The sequence below is a fragment of the Sciurus vulgaris genome (assembly GCF_902686455.1).
Source record: "Sciurus vulgaris genome assembly, chromosome: 3".
NCBI lineage: Eukaryota > Metazoa > Chordata > Mammalia > Rodentia > Sciuridae > Sciurus > Sciurus vulgaris.
This window is the reverse complement of record NC_136463.1, coordinates 114,434,861-114,451,267: the sequence shown is the minus strand read 5'-3', so window position 1 is coordinate 114,451,267 and position 16,407 is coordinate 114,434,861. Positions and strand designations below refer to the sequence as shown.

The window sequence follows — 16,407 nt, the reverse complement described above, 5'->3', positions numbered from 1 at the left end:
AATTTTAATTTTCTTTTGTATTTCAGTCCCATATAACAAGAAACATTTATCAGGTAAGTTATATTCTGGTCTTAAACTTTTTTTTCCCATAATTAAAAAGGCATTAAATTCTGGCATGTTAAAATACCATCATAGACCCCCCCGCCTTTTTTTTTTTTTTTTTTTTTTTGCGGTGCTGGGGATCGAACCCAGGGCCTTGTACTTGCAAGGCAAGCACTCTACGACTGAGCTATCTCCCCAGCCCCACAGATTTTAAAAAGCTATGTAACAGAATTTTATAAAAAATGTAGAAATTATTTTAGCTTAATAAGAGTGGCTATTTTAAATATGGTAACCACAAGTTATATAGGAAATGAACTTTTTTTTTTAAACACCAAATTGTTATTTTCCCATGGAACTGCATTGTGTGTTTTTGTGGGATATGACTGCATCTTTTGGTAAAATGTCTTAACTCCTAGTTGTAATTGGAATTCATGAAGCACCCATATTAAGGGCTTACTAAATATTCTTTTAAAAAAGGGGACAAGTAATATGTGATTCAAAAATCCAATGTATAAGGCAAATACTGCCTCCATCCTCTCATATCTTTACCTTTATTGGACACCATTTTGCTTAGTTTCTTCTTTAACCTTCTTATGTGTGTGTGTGTGTGTGTGTGTTTGCTAATGTAAGCAAACTGATATATGATTTATTTTGCCCCTTTGATGTAGAGTCCTTGCCATATCATCACCTATAAATAGATGTCTTCTATCTTTACAACTACCTATGCTTCCATACCTAATTGAACCAGCTTCAAACTTCCACTTGGTTGTTTCCAGACATTTGCAATTATAAACAATGCTACAATAAGTAACTTTGCACAAATACACATTTATCTATAGATTCCCTGATATGCACTTGCTGGATTAAAAAATGAACCCAACTTTTATGATTACTGATCTTTGTAGGAGCTGTAGTTTTGCATTCCCAGTAGCAATGTGAGTACCTGTTAGGAAACTTGTGTGGATTTTCATCAATTGGATAGTTTTTAATGATCAGTTTGAAGTATAATTGAGTAAAGTGCACAACTCTCACATGTACAGTTTGATATTTATGTACTATCAGTGTAACTACAAGCTAAGATACCCAGCATTTAGTCAGGCATGGTGGCACATGCCTGTAATCCCAGTGACTTGTGAGGCAGAGGCAGGAGGATCACAAGTTTGAGGCCAGCCTCAGCAATTTAGTGAGGTCCCAAGCAACTTAGTGAGACCCTGTCTCAAAATTAAAAAGGGCTGGGGGTATAGCTCAGTGGTAGTATGCCCTTGGATTCAATCCCTAGTCCTGAAAGAAAAAAAGAAAAGAAAAAAAAATTACTAATATAGCCAGGGCCATAGAGAGTATTTGCCCAACATGCTAGACCCTGGATTTGATCCCGAGCACAACAAAACAAAAAAATAACCAACATTTGTGTCGCCCGCCAGAGTTCCCTCATTACCTTCCTAATAAATGTCAATATTATTACCTTTCCAACCCAGAGGTGATTAAGCAGTTATGATTTGTTATTATAGATTAGTTGCTTGTTCTTAAACTTTAACATATTTTCTTTATGCACCTTTTTCCGACTTTTTTTTTCACTGAGGACTTTTTCTAGAATTGTCTGTTGTTGAGCATATACAATATTTTAAAAAATGCTTCACAGTATTTTATAAATTTCATTCTGCCCATTTTCTTTTCAGATATTTGAATTTGTACATTGCAACTAATATAATATGAATACAGCCACTTATAAACAAACATTCCCATGTCCTCTTGGGGACATACATTCCCAATTTGAGTATATTCCCCAAAGCAAAATGCTCTTATTGCATTTTCATTTTCTTGATACTGATGCTGAGCACCTTTTTGTCTTCTTTTGTGAAATGCTCATTCAAGTGTTTTGCCCGTAGGTTTTATTAGGTTGCCTTTACTATTGTTTTAAAAAAAGAAACTAATAAAATATTGGACCCTAGTCCTTTGTATTCAAAAATACCACGTGTATTTCCTCTCTGTAGGGCTTGCTGTGATGCAGAAGGAAAGTGTTAAGTGTGTGGGCATATGGAAGTTATATCTCGTTCATCTATAGGAAGACTATGTACAGTTTTTTTTTTTGGGGGGGGGGGCGCCTACTGGGGATTGAACCCGGGGGGACTTTACCACTAAGCTACACCTCCTGCCCTTTAATTTTTAATTTTTTTTTTTTTTTTTTTTTTTGGGTGGGTGCTGGGGATCGAATCCAGGGCCTTGTGCTTACAAGGCAAGCACTCTACCGACAGCTATCTCCCCAGCCCCCCTTTTATTTTTTGAGACAGGGCCTCACTAAGTTGCTGAGACTGGCCTCAAACTTGCAATGCTCCTGCCTCAACATCCCAAGTCACTGGGTTTATAGGCATGCACCACCATGGCCAACTCAAGTATAGCATTTTTAAAAGTCAAGAAATGAACCACTTCACGCCAATTAGCTGGTTACTATTAAAAGATAAAACAAAAAAAAAAAAATTGACAAGACTTAGTAAGGAAGATGCAGAAACTGGAATCTTTGTGCACTGTTGTGGAAATGTAAAAATGGTGCTGTCAACCATGGTAAACAGCATGGCAACTCCTCAAAAACTTAAAAATCAAATTATCATGATTCAGCAATTCCATTCCAAGATGTTTGAAAGCAGGGACTTTGTCCCATGTCATAGCAGCATTATTCACAATAGCCAAAAAGGTGGAAGTGATCCAAGTGATCCATCAACAGAAGATAATGTATGAACATTTACTTAAAAGGGAAACAAATTCTGACACATGCTATAAGCATGGTTCTGGAGAGAATTCGGCTACAATGATACAACCAATCACAAAAAAAAAAAAGACAAATGTGTTATTTCATTCTCTCAAGGTACTTCGAGTAATCTCATTTAAACAGAAATGATAATGATATTTGCCAGAGTCGAGTGAGGTAGGAATTGGTCAAATCGTTTCAGTTTTACAGTTCTATAGATGGATGGTAGCACACAATCATACTGAATGCTAAAGAACTGTACACTTAAGATGGTAGCTTTGATTACATGGATCTCACAATCTAATTTTTTAAAATTCAAGAAAAGCAGTGTAATCATTTTATTTATAAACAGGCAGAATAGTAGTTAACTTCAAGAAATGGATATTGAGTTGAGCAATAGGGCAGGAGCTATTTTTTTCATTATGTATCTTCTAGGATTGAATTTGCAGCTAGGTGCAAATATACTTTGAAAAAAAGAATGCATTTATACATTTTGATACGGCATACATAAATGGAGTCTTTTTTTTTTTTAAGATGCAATTGAAACGTTTAGAAGAACATGTAGGTCTCTAATGGGTCTCAAGATCATGTCTGGAATAGTTGGAAAGATCTGGCAGTATACACCTAAAGATGTGTATATAATTTAAAACTAATGAAGTTAGTCACTGAATACAGCAATGAACAAAGCAGAGAAGTTTTGCTTTCAAGCTTGTTCCAGTGGGAAGGGTAAAACAAACCATTTGGAATGTCAGCTGGTGACATATATTGTAGAACTAAAAATGCAGGATTAAGGATGAATGCAAGTGCATGGAGAATGGAGGTTGAGTTTTGTTTTTGTAGGGTGTCCAGCAAATAGCTCACTGATAAGGTCACATTTCAGCAGAATGAAGACCTAAAGAAAGTTAAAGCCTGCCATACAGATAGGCATTAAGTTTAGTCTGAAAGTATTACTAAGTAGCAACAGGGCCACTGAGCTGAAGCAACAAGGACACAAGTTAATAGTTAAGCACAGCAAAAAGGGAGTTCCCAAATTAAGTACAAATTAAGTCTCCCTGGCAAGAATGTAAAAAATAAGTGGGCTATATTAGGATGCACATGGTGAGCATGAAGGACAGGGGTTTGCTCAAGCTGAGTTTATCAAAGTTTCTGGAAATGATCCAGGAGTTAAACCTTGAAGGATAAGCAGGCACTAGATGGGAAAGGTTAATGGATTATCAGCATTAACTAACGTGAAGGGTTGTTTTCTGCTCACTCACTCAATGTTATATACACGGTTGGCACTCAATAAACCTACAGTTAATCCAACAAAAGGATGTAGTTTTAAGAGGCAGATTATGTAGTTTGGACCATGGATGATCAGTGCCATAACCAGGGTACACAGGTGGCAGGAGACAAATGGTCATGAAAAGAGGCTAAAAAGACAAATTTTAGCCTTAAAATGATGATCCCTTAATTTATGAAGTCTAGGATAAAGCCTACATTCCTAATATGGATGACTGGGCAGTGGGCATTTACAGAAGATAAAATAATGAGCTTGGGGGCAATTAGAGGCATTGACTATATACACACTTACCTGTAAATTTACATAAAAGACTTGGTTGAGGTCAACCATGGAGAATTTTGAGTGCACAAAGATTAGGAAAAAGCAGTATGAAAAATAAAGTGAGAGAATGTCAGGGGAACCAAGCAAGGAGAAAGGTGGATGGCTAAGTCTGCAGATACCCCAGGCTGACTTGGAGCATCCACACATTTATGCTTCATAAATTCCCAGTGACCTGTACCACAGCAGTTTCAGAAGCAAGGTTGAGATGGAGTACATGGGTTTGAGAATTGACAGTGAAGTGAATGCTGATGTTTGTCATTAAGTTCTCAATTTTATAAAGCTAATTAAGATTTCTCTTCCTGGCTACATTTTTAAAATGAGGGTGAGGTATTAGACAATATCAATTGGCTCAGTCAAGTAAGTAATGGAATTTTTCTTTCGTTAAGAAGTAGACAGATTTTCTAATGTAGAAATAGCCTTTTCTTTATTCATGTGTGCATGTGTGTGGTTTTAAAATACACTGCTAATGTTTTCCCAAGATTAGCTTTGTCCCACATTAGTGTGCAGCTAGCCTCCTCTCCAGCTCCTCCAAAAGCCTTGAAGGCAATTTGGTCACTTGAATAATGTGAAAAAACAAAGCACATATACAAGAATATATGCTTTATTAGACTTACTGTGTCCACCAGATCTTGGATGCTGTCCAGTTCTTAGAATGATAGATCTTTTTAGATTTGTTAAAGCAGAGATTGAATCTATAAATCACTCAATTATGATGCCTTTACTTTTTGTTTTCTCTGACCATGTAATCACAAAAGTAATTACTGTATAATTACTTTATTATGTATAGTTGTATATTCATTACTAGATTGAAATAAAGTATTTGCATTGGAAGTTAGGGCCCTATGCTGAAAATGGGATATGTTAAGTTTGATAAAACAATGAAAGAATCCTGTTTGAACTTTGTTTACAGAGTTCTTGGTTTTATTACCTCTAATAATAGCACCCTGACCCCCCAAACACTGCTAATTTGTGTCCACTTATTTTAGGATTAAAAATAATTCAGTTGGGGACATTTGCTCTTCCCATGTTTTTAATGAATCTTGTCAGTACTTTAAAAATACAAATTAGGCTCTCCCCAACCTTAAAAATAGTGACATTTGGCCAGATTTACCTCACCAATTTTATTTCTGTCAGGTCCCACTTTTAACAAGCACAAGCTGAAATAATGAGTATCCATATATTTAAATAATCAACAGTGCATCAGCAGCTAGGTATGGTGGAACATGCCTGTAATCCCAGCAATTCAGGATGCTGAAGCAGGATTCCAAGTTTGAGGCCTCAGAAATTTAGTTAGTCTCAAAATGAAAAAAATAAAAAGGGCAAAATATATAAGAATAAAAGGACTGGGGATGTGGTACAGTGGTTAAGTGCCCCTGGGTTCAATCCTCAGTACACCCCCCACACCCACAAAAAGGCACATCTACAAAAAGAAAATAATTCTGAAAATTCCTCACATTTTTAGTTCTTCATTTCTATAATAGTTATCTTCTCAAAAGTATTTCCCTCCTAACGAGTGAACCAAATAATTCCTCTCAGTTTGATGAGCTAAATTCTTACAGAAAGATTACAAGGGTTCTAAATAGGCAAGAACAGCAAAGTTATACATAAAGAACTTCAGGAATACACAAATATATAGTATTTGGATGCATGCAAGGTAACAAAAGTGGAAGACATTGCAGCTTATGGTGTTTCATCTGTGAAACAAATCTTAAATCTTCAAAAGGCAAACCATTAAGTACCCCACTGATGTAACAGAGATTTAAATACCACTATTCCTGAAAAGGGCAGTAGCTGAATTTGTAAGGTCTTAGTTCAGAAAATAAAAGCCAAGGAAGAAATAAACAGGACTGTGGAGTACTTTATCATTGTTAGTACAAAGAAAACTGCAATATTTACTTGAAATTTTGAGTATGGCCATTTTCACAGTAAGATATTTAAATCTTGACAGTAATGTGTAATTTTTTTCTCCTGAGTATGGGAAATTCTCAATACTTACATGATTAAATTCCACTGTATTCTCCAAAATACAGTACTTGCAGCAACCTGATCTCCCATATATTCCTTTATCTTTTCTTTTTCAGATAACCACATTTTAACATCAACTTTGGTGATTGCTAGCACAGTAATTTTGACAGTTTTGGGAGCTATCATTTGGTACCTCTACAAAAGAAATTCTGATTCTGGTTTCACCACAGTTTTTTCAACTACACCACAATCACCTTATGACGACGACTGTGTTTTGGTAGTTGCAGAAGAAAATGAATATGCTGTTCGATTTGACTAAATTTTTGGTAATGTCCAAACAGATTGACATCAAATGCCTTGACCCAGCAATCCTGGGCAAGATTTTCATTTACAACTTGATATTGAAAATTATAACTTTTATGGTAATTCCTTTTCCTAGTAACAATATTTTCATGTACTCATCAGGACAAGAATTAACCTTCCAGTTCATTATTAAAGGTTTTACAAAAGGAAAGATCTTAAATCTAATTTATAGGTTATAACCAGCTCTTTAAAGGCAAAAACTTTCACATGAAGGAAAGCTTAATGTCCAAGAAGTAAAGTTGATAATCCAGCCTTACCTCCTCTATCTTCCCTTCCATTTAGTTGAACCATTTAGTTTTTAACAATCTTGCTCCTTTATTAATAAATGTCATTTGGGGAATCAATCTGATTTTTAAGTAGACTCTATATATTTAAATATTCCTGATAGTGGCTACTTTGGCAGATGATTCCTCTATTGTATTTTATGATTTAGATGAAGAAAATCTTCTAACACTCCATATTCCACATAATTTTACAGTTTCATTGTTTTCAGATACATCATTTTGGACCACAAATAGTATTTAGCACTGTCATAAATGATTAAAGTTTTATAAAATTTTTTAAACAAAAGATTATAGCCATACCTAGGAAATCGAGGAGAAGGAGAAGGCTGGCAATGTGATTAACACTGGTATCATAGTGTCCCTTTAAGGATTCTTCTTCTGCTGTCCTATCTTTATGTACTCTTTATGTACTCAAGGTATTATGCTCCCAAAACATTTAGAAATTTAATCCTTTAATGATGTGAAATTATGGAAATAATAAAAATCACTCATGCCTCCACTATTCAGAGAAAAAAAAAGACATAAAAAATTAAAGCCAAGACTTAAAACAACAACAAAAAAACTGTACAACTGTAGTGATGATGCATAAAGTTTTCAGTACATTTATTGCACATTTCAGGACAAAGGCGAAAATAAACATTTGGGAGTCAAAAGTAAAAACAGAAGAAAGCTGAAACAAGTGATTTTCCTTAGCATTTTTTACAGCTCAAAAATAGTATCAAAAAAGAGAGAATGTATAGATTTCACTTGAAACTGTATTTACTATCTGTATTAACTTGAAAGGTCCAGTAATCGCTCCATAACCCTCACCTGATCAATTATCTTGGAAGGAGTGATTTTCTTACAGGGAGATCCATTGCATCTCTAATCTCATTAATGACATCACAATTAATGGCCCTATTGTTAATAAGACTCCATAACTACAAAGTGGTGACAGAAAACTATTGATAGTGTAGATACATGGTACTAAAAAAGCAAGTGTCAATACACTAGTTGCATTACATGTTCATAATTATTGCTCTATAGAAGAATGAGATTGTGTATCGTGATCGCGATATCTAGTATATTACTGATAGGCTATTAACAGTGCTAATAATGAACATCAGCTAGGAATCCTTCCTACCCCAATTCTATCAGTCCCTTAAGAACTAAGACCAATCTTATCACCCCTCTGCCAAACCTTTCAGATCTATAGATCTATCTCTAGATCACTACCCACAGGAGTCTACTTAAGTTAAAAGTAAACATGGTTTAAAATTCAGTCCTTCAATTACAGTTAAGAAACATTTTAGGGGCTGGGGTTGTGCTCAGTAGTAGAGTGTTTGCCTAGCACGTGTGAGGCACTGGATTCAATCCTCAGCACCACATACAAATAAATAAATAAATAAAGGTTAAAAAGAAAAAGAATGCTTAAAAAATTTTAAGCTCTCCAATCACATGTGGTTGGTTAGTGGCTACCAATTCTAGGTAGCATATATTGCAGAACACTTTCACCATCACAAAGTCTAAACAGAGATGCTCCTAAAATCTACTAAATTTCCATACAACTATTTTCTGTACACATTTTGACAATTTAACACAGCTCTTGAAAAATGGCTATTTTAAATTACTGTTTAATTTTCAATGTTTGATTTCATTTTATAACAAATCTAGAGGTCCCTGGTAGGGCTGAGGATATAGCTTAGTTGGTAGAGTGCTTGCCTCACAAGCACAAGGCCCTGGGTTCAATCCCCAGCACAGCAAAAAAGTGCATCTTCTAGAGGTCCCTGGTGATTAAATGTTAAGTTTTGGAGGGGATGTAATTCAGTGGTAAGTACTTTGGGTTCAATTCCCTTTACCACCCCCCCCAAAAAAAATTAGTAATCTTTAACAGGTCTTTGTATCTATTTATTGGTCAGCAGATAACTGAAATAACTGAAACCTTTATTTATTTTTAATATTAACAACACAGGCAAGTTTGTTAACTTTCAGAACATGGCATTTGCTTTCTTCAATGACTTCTTTCTCCTTGATTAGGACTTTTTATTTTTTTGTGGTGCTGGGGATCAAACCCATGGCCTACCACATGCTAGGCAAGGATCTCTAGCCCCAACATTATACGCTTGGCAGAAATATACAAAGAACAACTTTAAACTACATTTTCTTAGGAATATGCATTATTTGTAGGAATGTATGATTTCTTTACTTTTGTTCAGTTTAAAACTGATAACCAGTGAAGATTTTTCTTTTATTCCTCTAGTGTTAAATTTACACAGCTGCAGAAGCTAACCTGACAATATTTAAGTACTATAGAACTACAAAAATACCATGAGACTCAAACCACTGGCTGTTTCAGTAATGAAAAATAAGAAGGAAATTATAGAATATGTTCTGCCATTCAAGTAAAATATTTAAATATTTTGTGGATTAAGCAGAAGACAATTTTCATAATGGATTCTACTTAAAGTATAATATTTGAATCCAAAGCATCTCTAAGGACTGATAGAATATATTGTAACTGGCATCCTTCAATTTTGTGCTTTTACTTTAAGTAGGCAATGCAAAAGGGAAGAGATAAGCAAATGTTTTAGAAACATGTTGTATGAACTGGGATGTGAAATTTTAATAAAATTCTTGGCTACAAGGTCTTAAGTCTTCTTTAAGCAGTTTAAAAGGAAACAGTTCAAACTGTAAAATCAATCAGTATGCACTTTATTTCGAGCCAAAGTTTTACATACAACCAACAAAGTGTGGGCAAACTGTTCATTCACATTTGAGAAATTACATGGTTTCTATTTAGATTTTAAAAGAGTAGTTGGTTGCCATAACATCAGACTTTAATCTGCAACCACCTGAAGGTATTTTTAAGTGTATTCTGAGGGTGTTGACAGAGGAAAAAGACATTGTTATGGAAGTATACACACAACTCATGACCACACTGTAGACTCAATTCATGTTGAACAGGTAATATTCATGTTGAATTTCAAAGGTAGTGAAAAATATTAATAATCATCAAATAAATGCTCAGAATTACCAAGAAACAGTTAAAAATGATCAGGATCCAAATAGGTTATTTATATCATATTTATCTATAAAGAAGTGACAACACTAAAAAACACGTTGAAAACCAGTGTTTTAAACTTCGAATGTGGGATTTAAAAATATTCTATTAACTTGAGATTGCAACAGTTTTTCTTTTTAACCAAATATCATTTGACTGGCAATTCTGATATAATTTACAGCTATAATATTCCTAAAAGGAATACTATACATACTATAGCCTATCAAATATAAATCTGCATTTTGAAAATCAATACAAAAATTTATCCATCATTTCTACATCTTTCATTTATATACTTTTTTTAAAAATTAGGTTTTATTGCTAAGTGAATTAGAATTCAAATTAAATTTGGAAACCTAATATAATGCTCTTCATAACCTTCCCATTCTTTAAAAAAAAAATTTTTTTTTTTTCAAAACACTGGAAATAAATGATTATTAAAAATGTGACTGCAATTTAAGGCATTTTAAAAGGAAAACTAATTAGGTGCCATTTGACATTTTTATTTCAAAAGCATATTTTGTCCCACTCTTCTCACTAGCAAGAGACTAAAACACAAACCATTTTTCATAAATATGACTACTCAGAACACAAAAAAAGGGTTGATGAGCACTGCTTAGATATTGAAAACAAGGGTAATACTTTCCCACTCACCTAAAAGAAAAATTCTTTTGATTACCAGTTTATAAACATTGAATTTGCTGGCCAGTGTTAAAATGTCCAGCAGAATTTTAATTCAGCAACACTTGAGAATGAATATATATGTACATGTATACATGTATGTGTATATATTCATTTTATGTATAGTCAATATGTTTAATAGGCATTCGCCCCACAAAATTAAATCATACTTAATTGCCAGTTTTAATAAACACTTGTTCACAGATCATCCATTTGTCTTAAATGAAGTTAGGCAATATCAAATGTTCTGTTATGGTCTCCATCTTCTTCAGAATCATCCTCTGAAGCTGTTGAAAGAAAACAGGATGATCAAGAATGATTTTAAGGGGGATGAGAATGGGAGGTGTAAATATGAAGCCAGAACAGCAATGACTTGTAAAATTAAAATCCCAATTTAGTATACTGTTTTGGTCAAAATGGTAAGTTATCATGACAGGGTTAGGGTGGCTTGATTGTGAGTGATGCCTATCCACAATGCCCCCACCCCCACATCTTTTGTGATGTTATACAGTTTTTATAAAAATGAAAATGCTTAAAAATGTGGTTCAAGAGTATCTTCTAAAACGTTTCTGAGATAAATTTGTGTTCACAGTAACTAATGATATATATATATATATATCAGAGAAAAAGTGAATTTAAGGCAAGTCCTCTCACACACCTGAGTAGAATCTGGCTTATTACCGCTGCATGTTTGATGCATCCGATGAGAATGGAAAAAAATGTACATAGAATAATAGGTTATGGGTGTTCTTGCAATTTACATCAATGCTATGTCTATACAATGCCAAGAAAAAAGTATTCAGTAAGTCAAAAGCTTTATATAGACACAGCCTAAGTTAAAAGATTTGGATTCAGTAAAGAACTACTATTGAGATTATTCACGTCTCTAAACTGTCAGAAACTTAAATCACTTTATCAACATTTCTGAGCTCAGTTTATTTAAGAGTTATCAGTGACTCAAGATTTAACATAAAACATCCTGGAATGTCTTTAGGAAGGACATGTAGTTAAATACTATGTATTCTTTAAACTGATTTACATGTGAAGGAAAATGAAAGTTTGCAAAAATAAACATCTACTTAACACCTCTCTTATTATCAAGGGCAGAAAATGTACTCTTTTCTTGTATTAATACTGCAAAATTTAAGGGCATCCAAAGAAAAGCATAGTTAAAGTATGGAAGAACTATAGATAAAATCTCTTTTTAATAAATGACATCAAGCATATACCCAGCCCTATGGTTTTGTTTAAATTTTATGTTGTATCAATAAAGGAATGCCAAACTAAAAAACCAAATAGCCTTACAGAAAACTTCTTGTGTTTTCTATTTAATTCCACAGGAGAAGAAAATTCAGTTGGAATCTTCAGAATGTTAGTACTTTGGTACTTTGTAATTAATATCAGTACCCACATTTTTCACTGATAGCTAAATTTGGAAATATTTCACCTCCACCTCTTTTTTCTCTCTCACATGTAGGAAAAAGATATTGCTATTTTTAGGAAACCATATTCTAAACGAGAGGTTAATTAAAAAAAAAAAAAAAAAAACTAGAAATCTGGGAAAAACATACTAAAACATATTTATCATCACATCTGACAGATTACAAATTATTATTTTTAAAAGAATAAAAAAACTAGAGACCTGTATAATGGCCAATATAAGGGATCAGAACTAAGAAGTTATAAAAGAAAAAATTTACATTAAATGAATTCCAACTGATTCCTTTATTTTCACATATACTAATTAAAATGGTAAAAAATTTTTTGTCCAGTTTTATCTCAAATCCTTTTAAAACTTAAAATTAGTATACTTACTTACAAAAATCCATGTCTAAAGAGTATTCAAGAAATTAAAAGGTTTTTAATGAGAACTAAATTCTCAAACTATTTTCAAAGGATGCTGACTTTTGTCTAAAGGCAAAAATCTTTTACACAATACAAGTAACACTCAAGAATTTGATGAGTATATAAGGTAATCAAATGGAGAATACACACTTAAAGTCACTCCAAAGAGCATATTGGAATAGGGAGTCTTTTGCTTTGGATGAAAAAGTAAAATAGGCAGGGACTGGGTAGGGTAATCTTGGATTTTCTAGGAATTGTTCCAGAGACACCAATACCCATGTGCCCACCAGGCATGAAACAATATGGAGGTATTGCAGGACTTTGAGGAGGACAGGCTGTGAAATGTCTTTGAAGATTTGGGGTTTATATACCTTCACCTGGGAACCCTTATGCCCTTATGCTGGAGTATGGTCTTAAAAGAGACTGGAGGGAGCTGGGGCTGTAGCTCAGTGGTAGAGCAATTGCCGTGCACATGTGAGGCACTGGGTTCAATCCTCAGCAACACATAAAAAAAATAAAGATATTGTGTCTATCTACACACACACACACACAAAAAGATTGCAGGTACCTACATATTAAAGGTCCACAAGGACCTAAACAAAGAAGAGAACACCTTATGGCTTTTGTTATAGACTTAGAATCAGGATTTTTTTCTCCCTTGTTTTCCTGGAACCAAGTACAACACTAAGGAAAACATTTTATAATCAAAGGAGCTGAATAAAAAGTAAAAATTCGGGGGGAGATATGCCTTGATTAGTAAATTTATGACTTTATTACAAGTGCTAAAATTGAAGTGATCAAAAGCAATTTATTCAAAATAAAATGCTAGTGGTTAAAATTACATCCTTCCATAACTTAAAATAAATAATTTATGCTGTTAAAAAAATAATGTCAATTGCCCAGCCCATATTTCCAAGATCAATCATTTTGGTATTAAGAAACCTATAAATGAAGCTCTAATTTGGTAGAAAAGAGTATATATACTTATGTTTTGTTCTGTGGGTTTAATTTGCAAAAGTAAATTCAACAAGTCTGGGGAGGGGAAATTCCACCTACTTTCGAGATCTTCCATATGTGCCTGAAGAGTTCTTGCAAGGTTAATAAACTAGAAACAATGCAGAAAGAAATACAGTAGTTTAAATGTTGCAAATGGATCTAAAGAAAGAATTAGTATAGGAGATTCATTTTTACTTAAAAAGTCAAACATCATTTTTAATCCTTTAAATGAGGGACTTTCTCCCCCCACATCAAAAATTATAACTTTTAGGGCATTATTATTAAATGTTTTATATAATCATTATCAGTCAGGTAGGAACCAGTTTCTTGGAACTGGAAGCAGATACAATAAATAATTTCATCCAGTGGTATTGTCTTCTTATATAATATTTTTTTAAAATTATGAAATGAAGTGGGGGGGACCCCCTAAGACCTTGCTATTGGACAAAATGAATTCAAATATGCCTATCTAAATCTGATAGCTCTAGATATATTTTAACTCTATACTTCAAAAAATTCTAACAATGACTTTCATTTTAATCTTATTACAGTATTAATAATACTAACTTTTTTCAAGGTATGAATTCTATAAACATATGCTTTACACAATTTATTCATTCTCAAGACACTTGTAGAAATCATTTAATGGCATTAACTAAACTTAAGGGCTCATGATTTCTAAGTATTTAGAAGTCAAGAGATCTTTGCTCAAATTCTGAATGTTGCTTCTGATAGTTTATTCTCTTTTTTTTCAATGATAATCTTTCAATGGACTCACTTTTATAATATTCATGATAAAAGCATTTTATCTTAAAGCATTTTAACTTAAAGGAGTATTACATACAAATTTTTAAAGTAAAAACATTACACTTTAACATGAAATTTAAATTTTTAATCAGTAAACATTTATATAAAAATAGTTTGAAAGATATATTTATGAACACATTTCAAGATATTAAGTGTTCAGAATGATTTTGTAATAACAGATACAGTAGAGACCCCATACCCTGCTACACAAAATGGCCCAGGAAGCAGAGTACATGTTTCCTTCAGTACACTGAGGCAAACAGCATTGTTAACTTACAAATACCTAACATACAACTAGTCTAAATGTTCTATTAGGTTAGTAGTGTACACAGTTAACAGTAACTAGTTCATATCTTAATTTAAAATATGGACACTTAAAAATTAGTATACTAGTCATCTTTTACAGTATACTAACACAAATTGAAGTTAATTTCTTTTGGCTTTTAGAGTTCAATTTTAGGTTTCTAACACAAGGGCCTTTTTTGTTTAAATATTAAAAAACATTTACCCTTGGTGTTTCTAATTCTGTCCTTGTTGTCCCCTGAAATATATTCCAATTACTGTCAAGAGCTAGAAAATTACTTCTTTCTCTAAATAGCTTTATGAGAAAATTAGGCTGCTTGTTGCAGAAGTAAGGAAGACAGCAATTTTCATTAAATCTATAATACTTTTATTTATAATTTGCTTTCCAAGGCAAATAAATACTTGTTGCTATATCACACCCTCCCTCTTCCCCATTCCAACATTACTTACTCGGACACGTGTGCTTGGTTCATTTGTATTTCCCATCATATCAGAAAAGCTTTGTTCACACAAGTGTAATAACACAACTAGGTAGAGACCAGAGCTGATAAACTCATACTCAGCCTTCAATAGGGAAGCAAACAGGAGAAAAAGAAAAACAGAGAATGAAAAATTAGAATGTGACTGATAGTCATGGTTCACTGATAAACTAGAGGAAATGTATTTATATCCAATTTCTGGTAAGGCATACAGTGCCATTCTATTAGAAGAAATAAAAAGTTGCTCTTCACAATTTCCTAATATTTTACTAATTCCATGAGTCCAAATAATTGTGAATATCTTCTTTATTTTCAGTCTTCCTTTATGTAATGATTTATATAAAAGTTTAACTTTTAAGTAATTCGTTGTAGAATGAATGCTTTGTTTTTTTTATAAAGCTTATAACAAACTGCCTTTTACAAAAAGTCATTAGCTATATATGTTTGCTCAAGTTAACATTTTATTTACACTAAAAGCAATACCTTATGAACTAATACCTGTTTTGGTAGTTTAAATGTTTCATGTGTAATATAATTTTTTTTTTTTTTTTTGTACTGGGGATTGAACTCACCTGACCACTGAGCCACATCCCCAGCCCTATTTTGTATTTTATTTAGAGACAGGGTCTCTGTGAGTTGCTTAGTGGCTCACCATTGCCGAGGCTAGCTTTGAACTTGAGATCTTCCCATCTCAGCCTCCCAAGCCACTGAGATTATAGGCGTGCACCACCGCACCCAGCTAATATAATTAATTTAAAGGCACAGTAAACATAAGAATAAACTAACAGGATAACACTGTAACTCATCTGTACAGAAATTTTAATTGATAAAAAAGAGTCCTTCGGTTTAAAACTCTGTGTGTGTGTGTGTATCCAACAGACTCCAAGGCCTCAAATATGCTAGGTAAGGGTTCTACCACTGAGCAATATCCCTAGCCCTGTTGTTATTTTAAAGCTATAAATACAAGTCATAAATTTAGTGTTTTTAAAAATCTAGAACTAGGAATCTGGCTCAGTGGTAAAGCCATTTTCTGCCATGTGTGAGGCCTTGGCTTTGATCCCCAGCACTACAATAAAAATCTAATTTGTCCTATAATTTTAACAGTGAAAAGGTAGGTTGTGTGTTTTTTTTTTGTTTTTTGTTTTTTTTTTTTTTTTTTTTGGGCAATTAAATCATGTTAAGTTAATAATTGTGCATTTTTAATATTTGTTTTTAGCAACTGGTTATCAGATTCCACTGAGCATTCAAGAAATTTG

At 33.2% G+C, this 16,407-nt stretch overlaps 2 protein-coding genes across 6 annotated transcripts in view; one reads left to right on the top strand and one right to left on the bottom strand.

Annotated features, from left to right (window-relative positions):
- Window positions 1–10,450, top strand: part of LOC306656497 (CD302 antigen) — a 144,602-nt gene extending 134,152 nt beyond the window's left edge. For 3 of the 5 annotated variants that reach the window (XM_079131751.1, XM_079131750.1, XM_079131747.1), the window contains 2 exons: window positions 27–53; window positions 6,470–7,562. In XM_079131751.1, the coding sequence (XP_078987877.1) occupies window positions 27–53; window positions 6,470–6,672 (230 nt within the window). In that variant the 3' untranslated portion in view covers window positions 6,673–7,562. Of the gene's footprint in view, window positions 1–26; window positions 54–6,469; window positions 7,563–9,239 lie in introns of those variants that run through there. The other 2 variants (XM_079131748.1, XM_079131749.1) reach the window with 2 other exon arrangements.
- Window positions 7,020–16,407, bottom strand: part of MARCHF7 (membrane associated ring-CH-type finger 7) — a gene marked incomplete at its 5' end in the record, with an annotated part of 38,672 nt that continues 29,284 nt past the window's right edge. Inside the window, 3 exon segments of the mRNA XM_079131787.1 lie at window positions 7,020–11,008; window positions 13,623–13,671; window positions 15,123–15,236. Of these exon segments, the coding sequence (XP_078987913.1) occupies window positions 10,950–11,008; window positions 13,623–13,671; window positions 15,123–15,236 (222 nt within the window). The 3' untranslated portion in view covers window positions 7,020–10,949.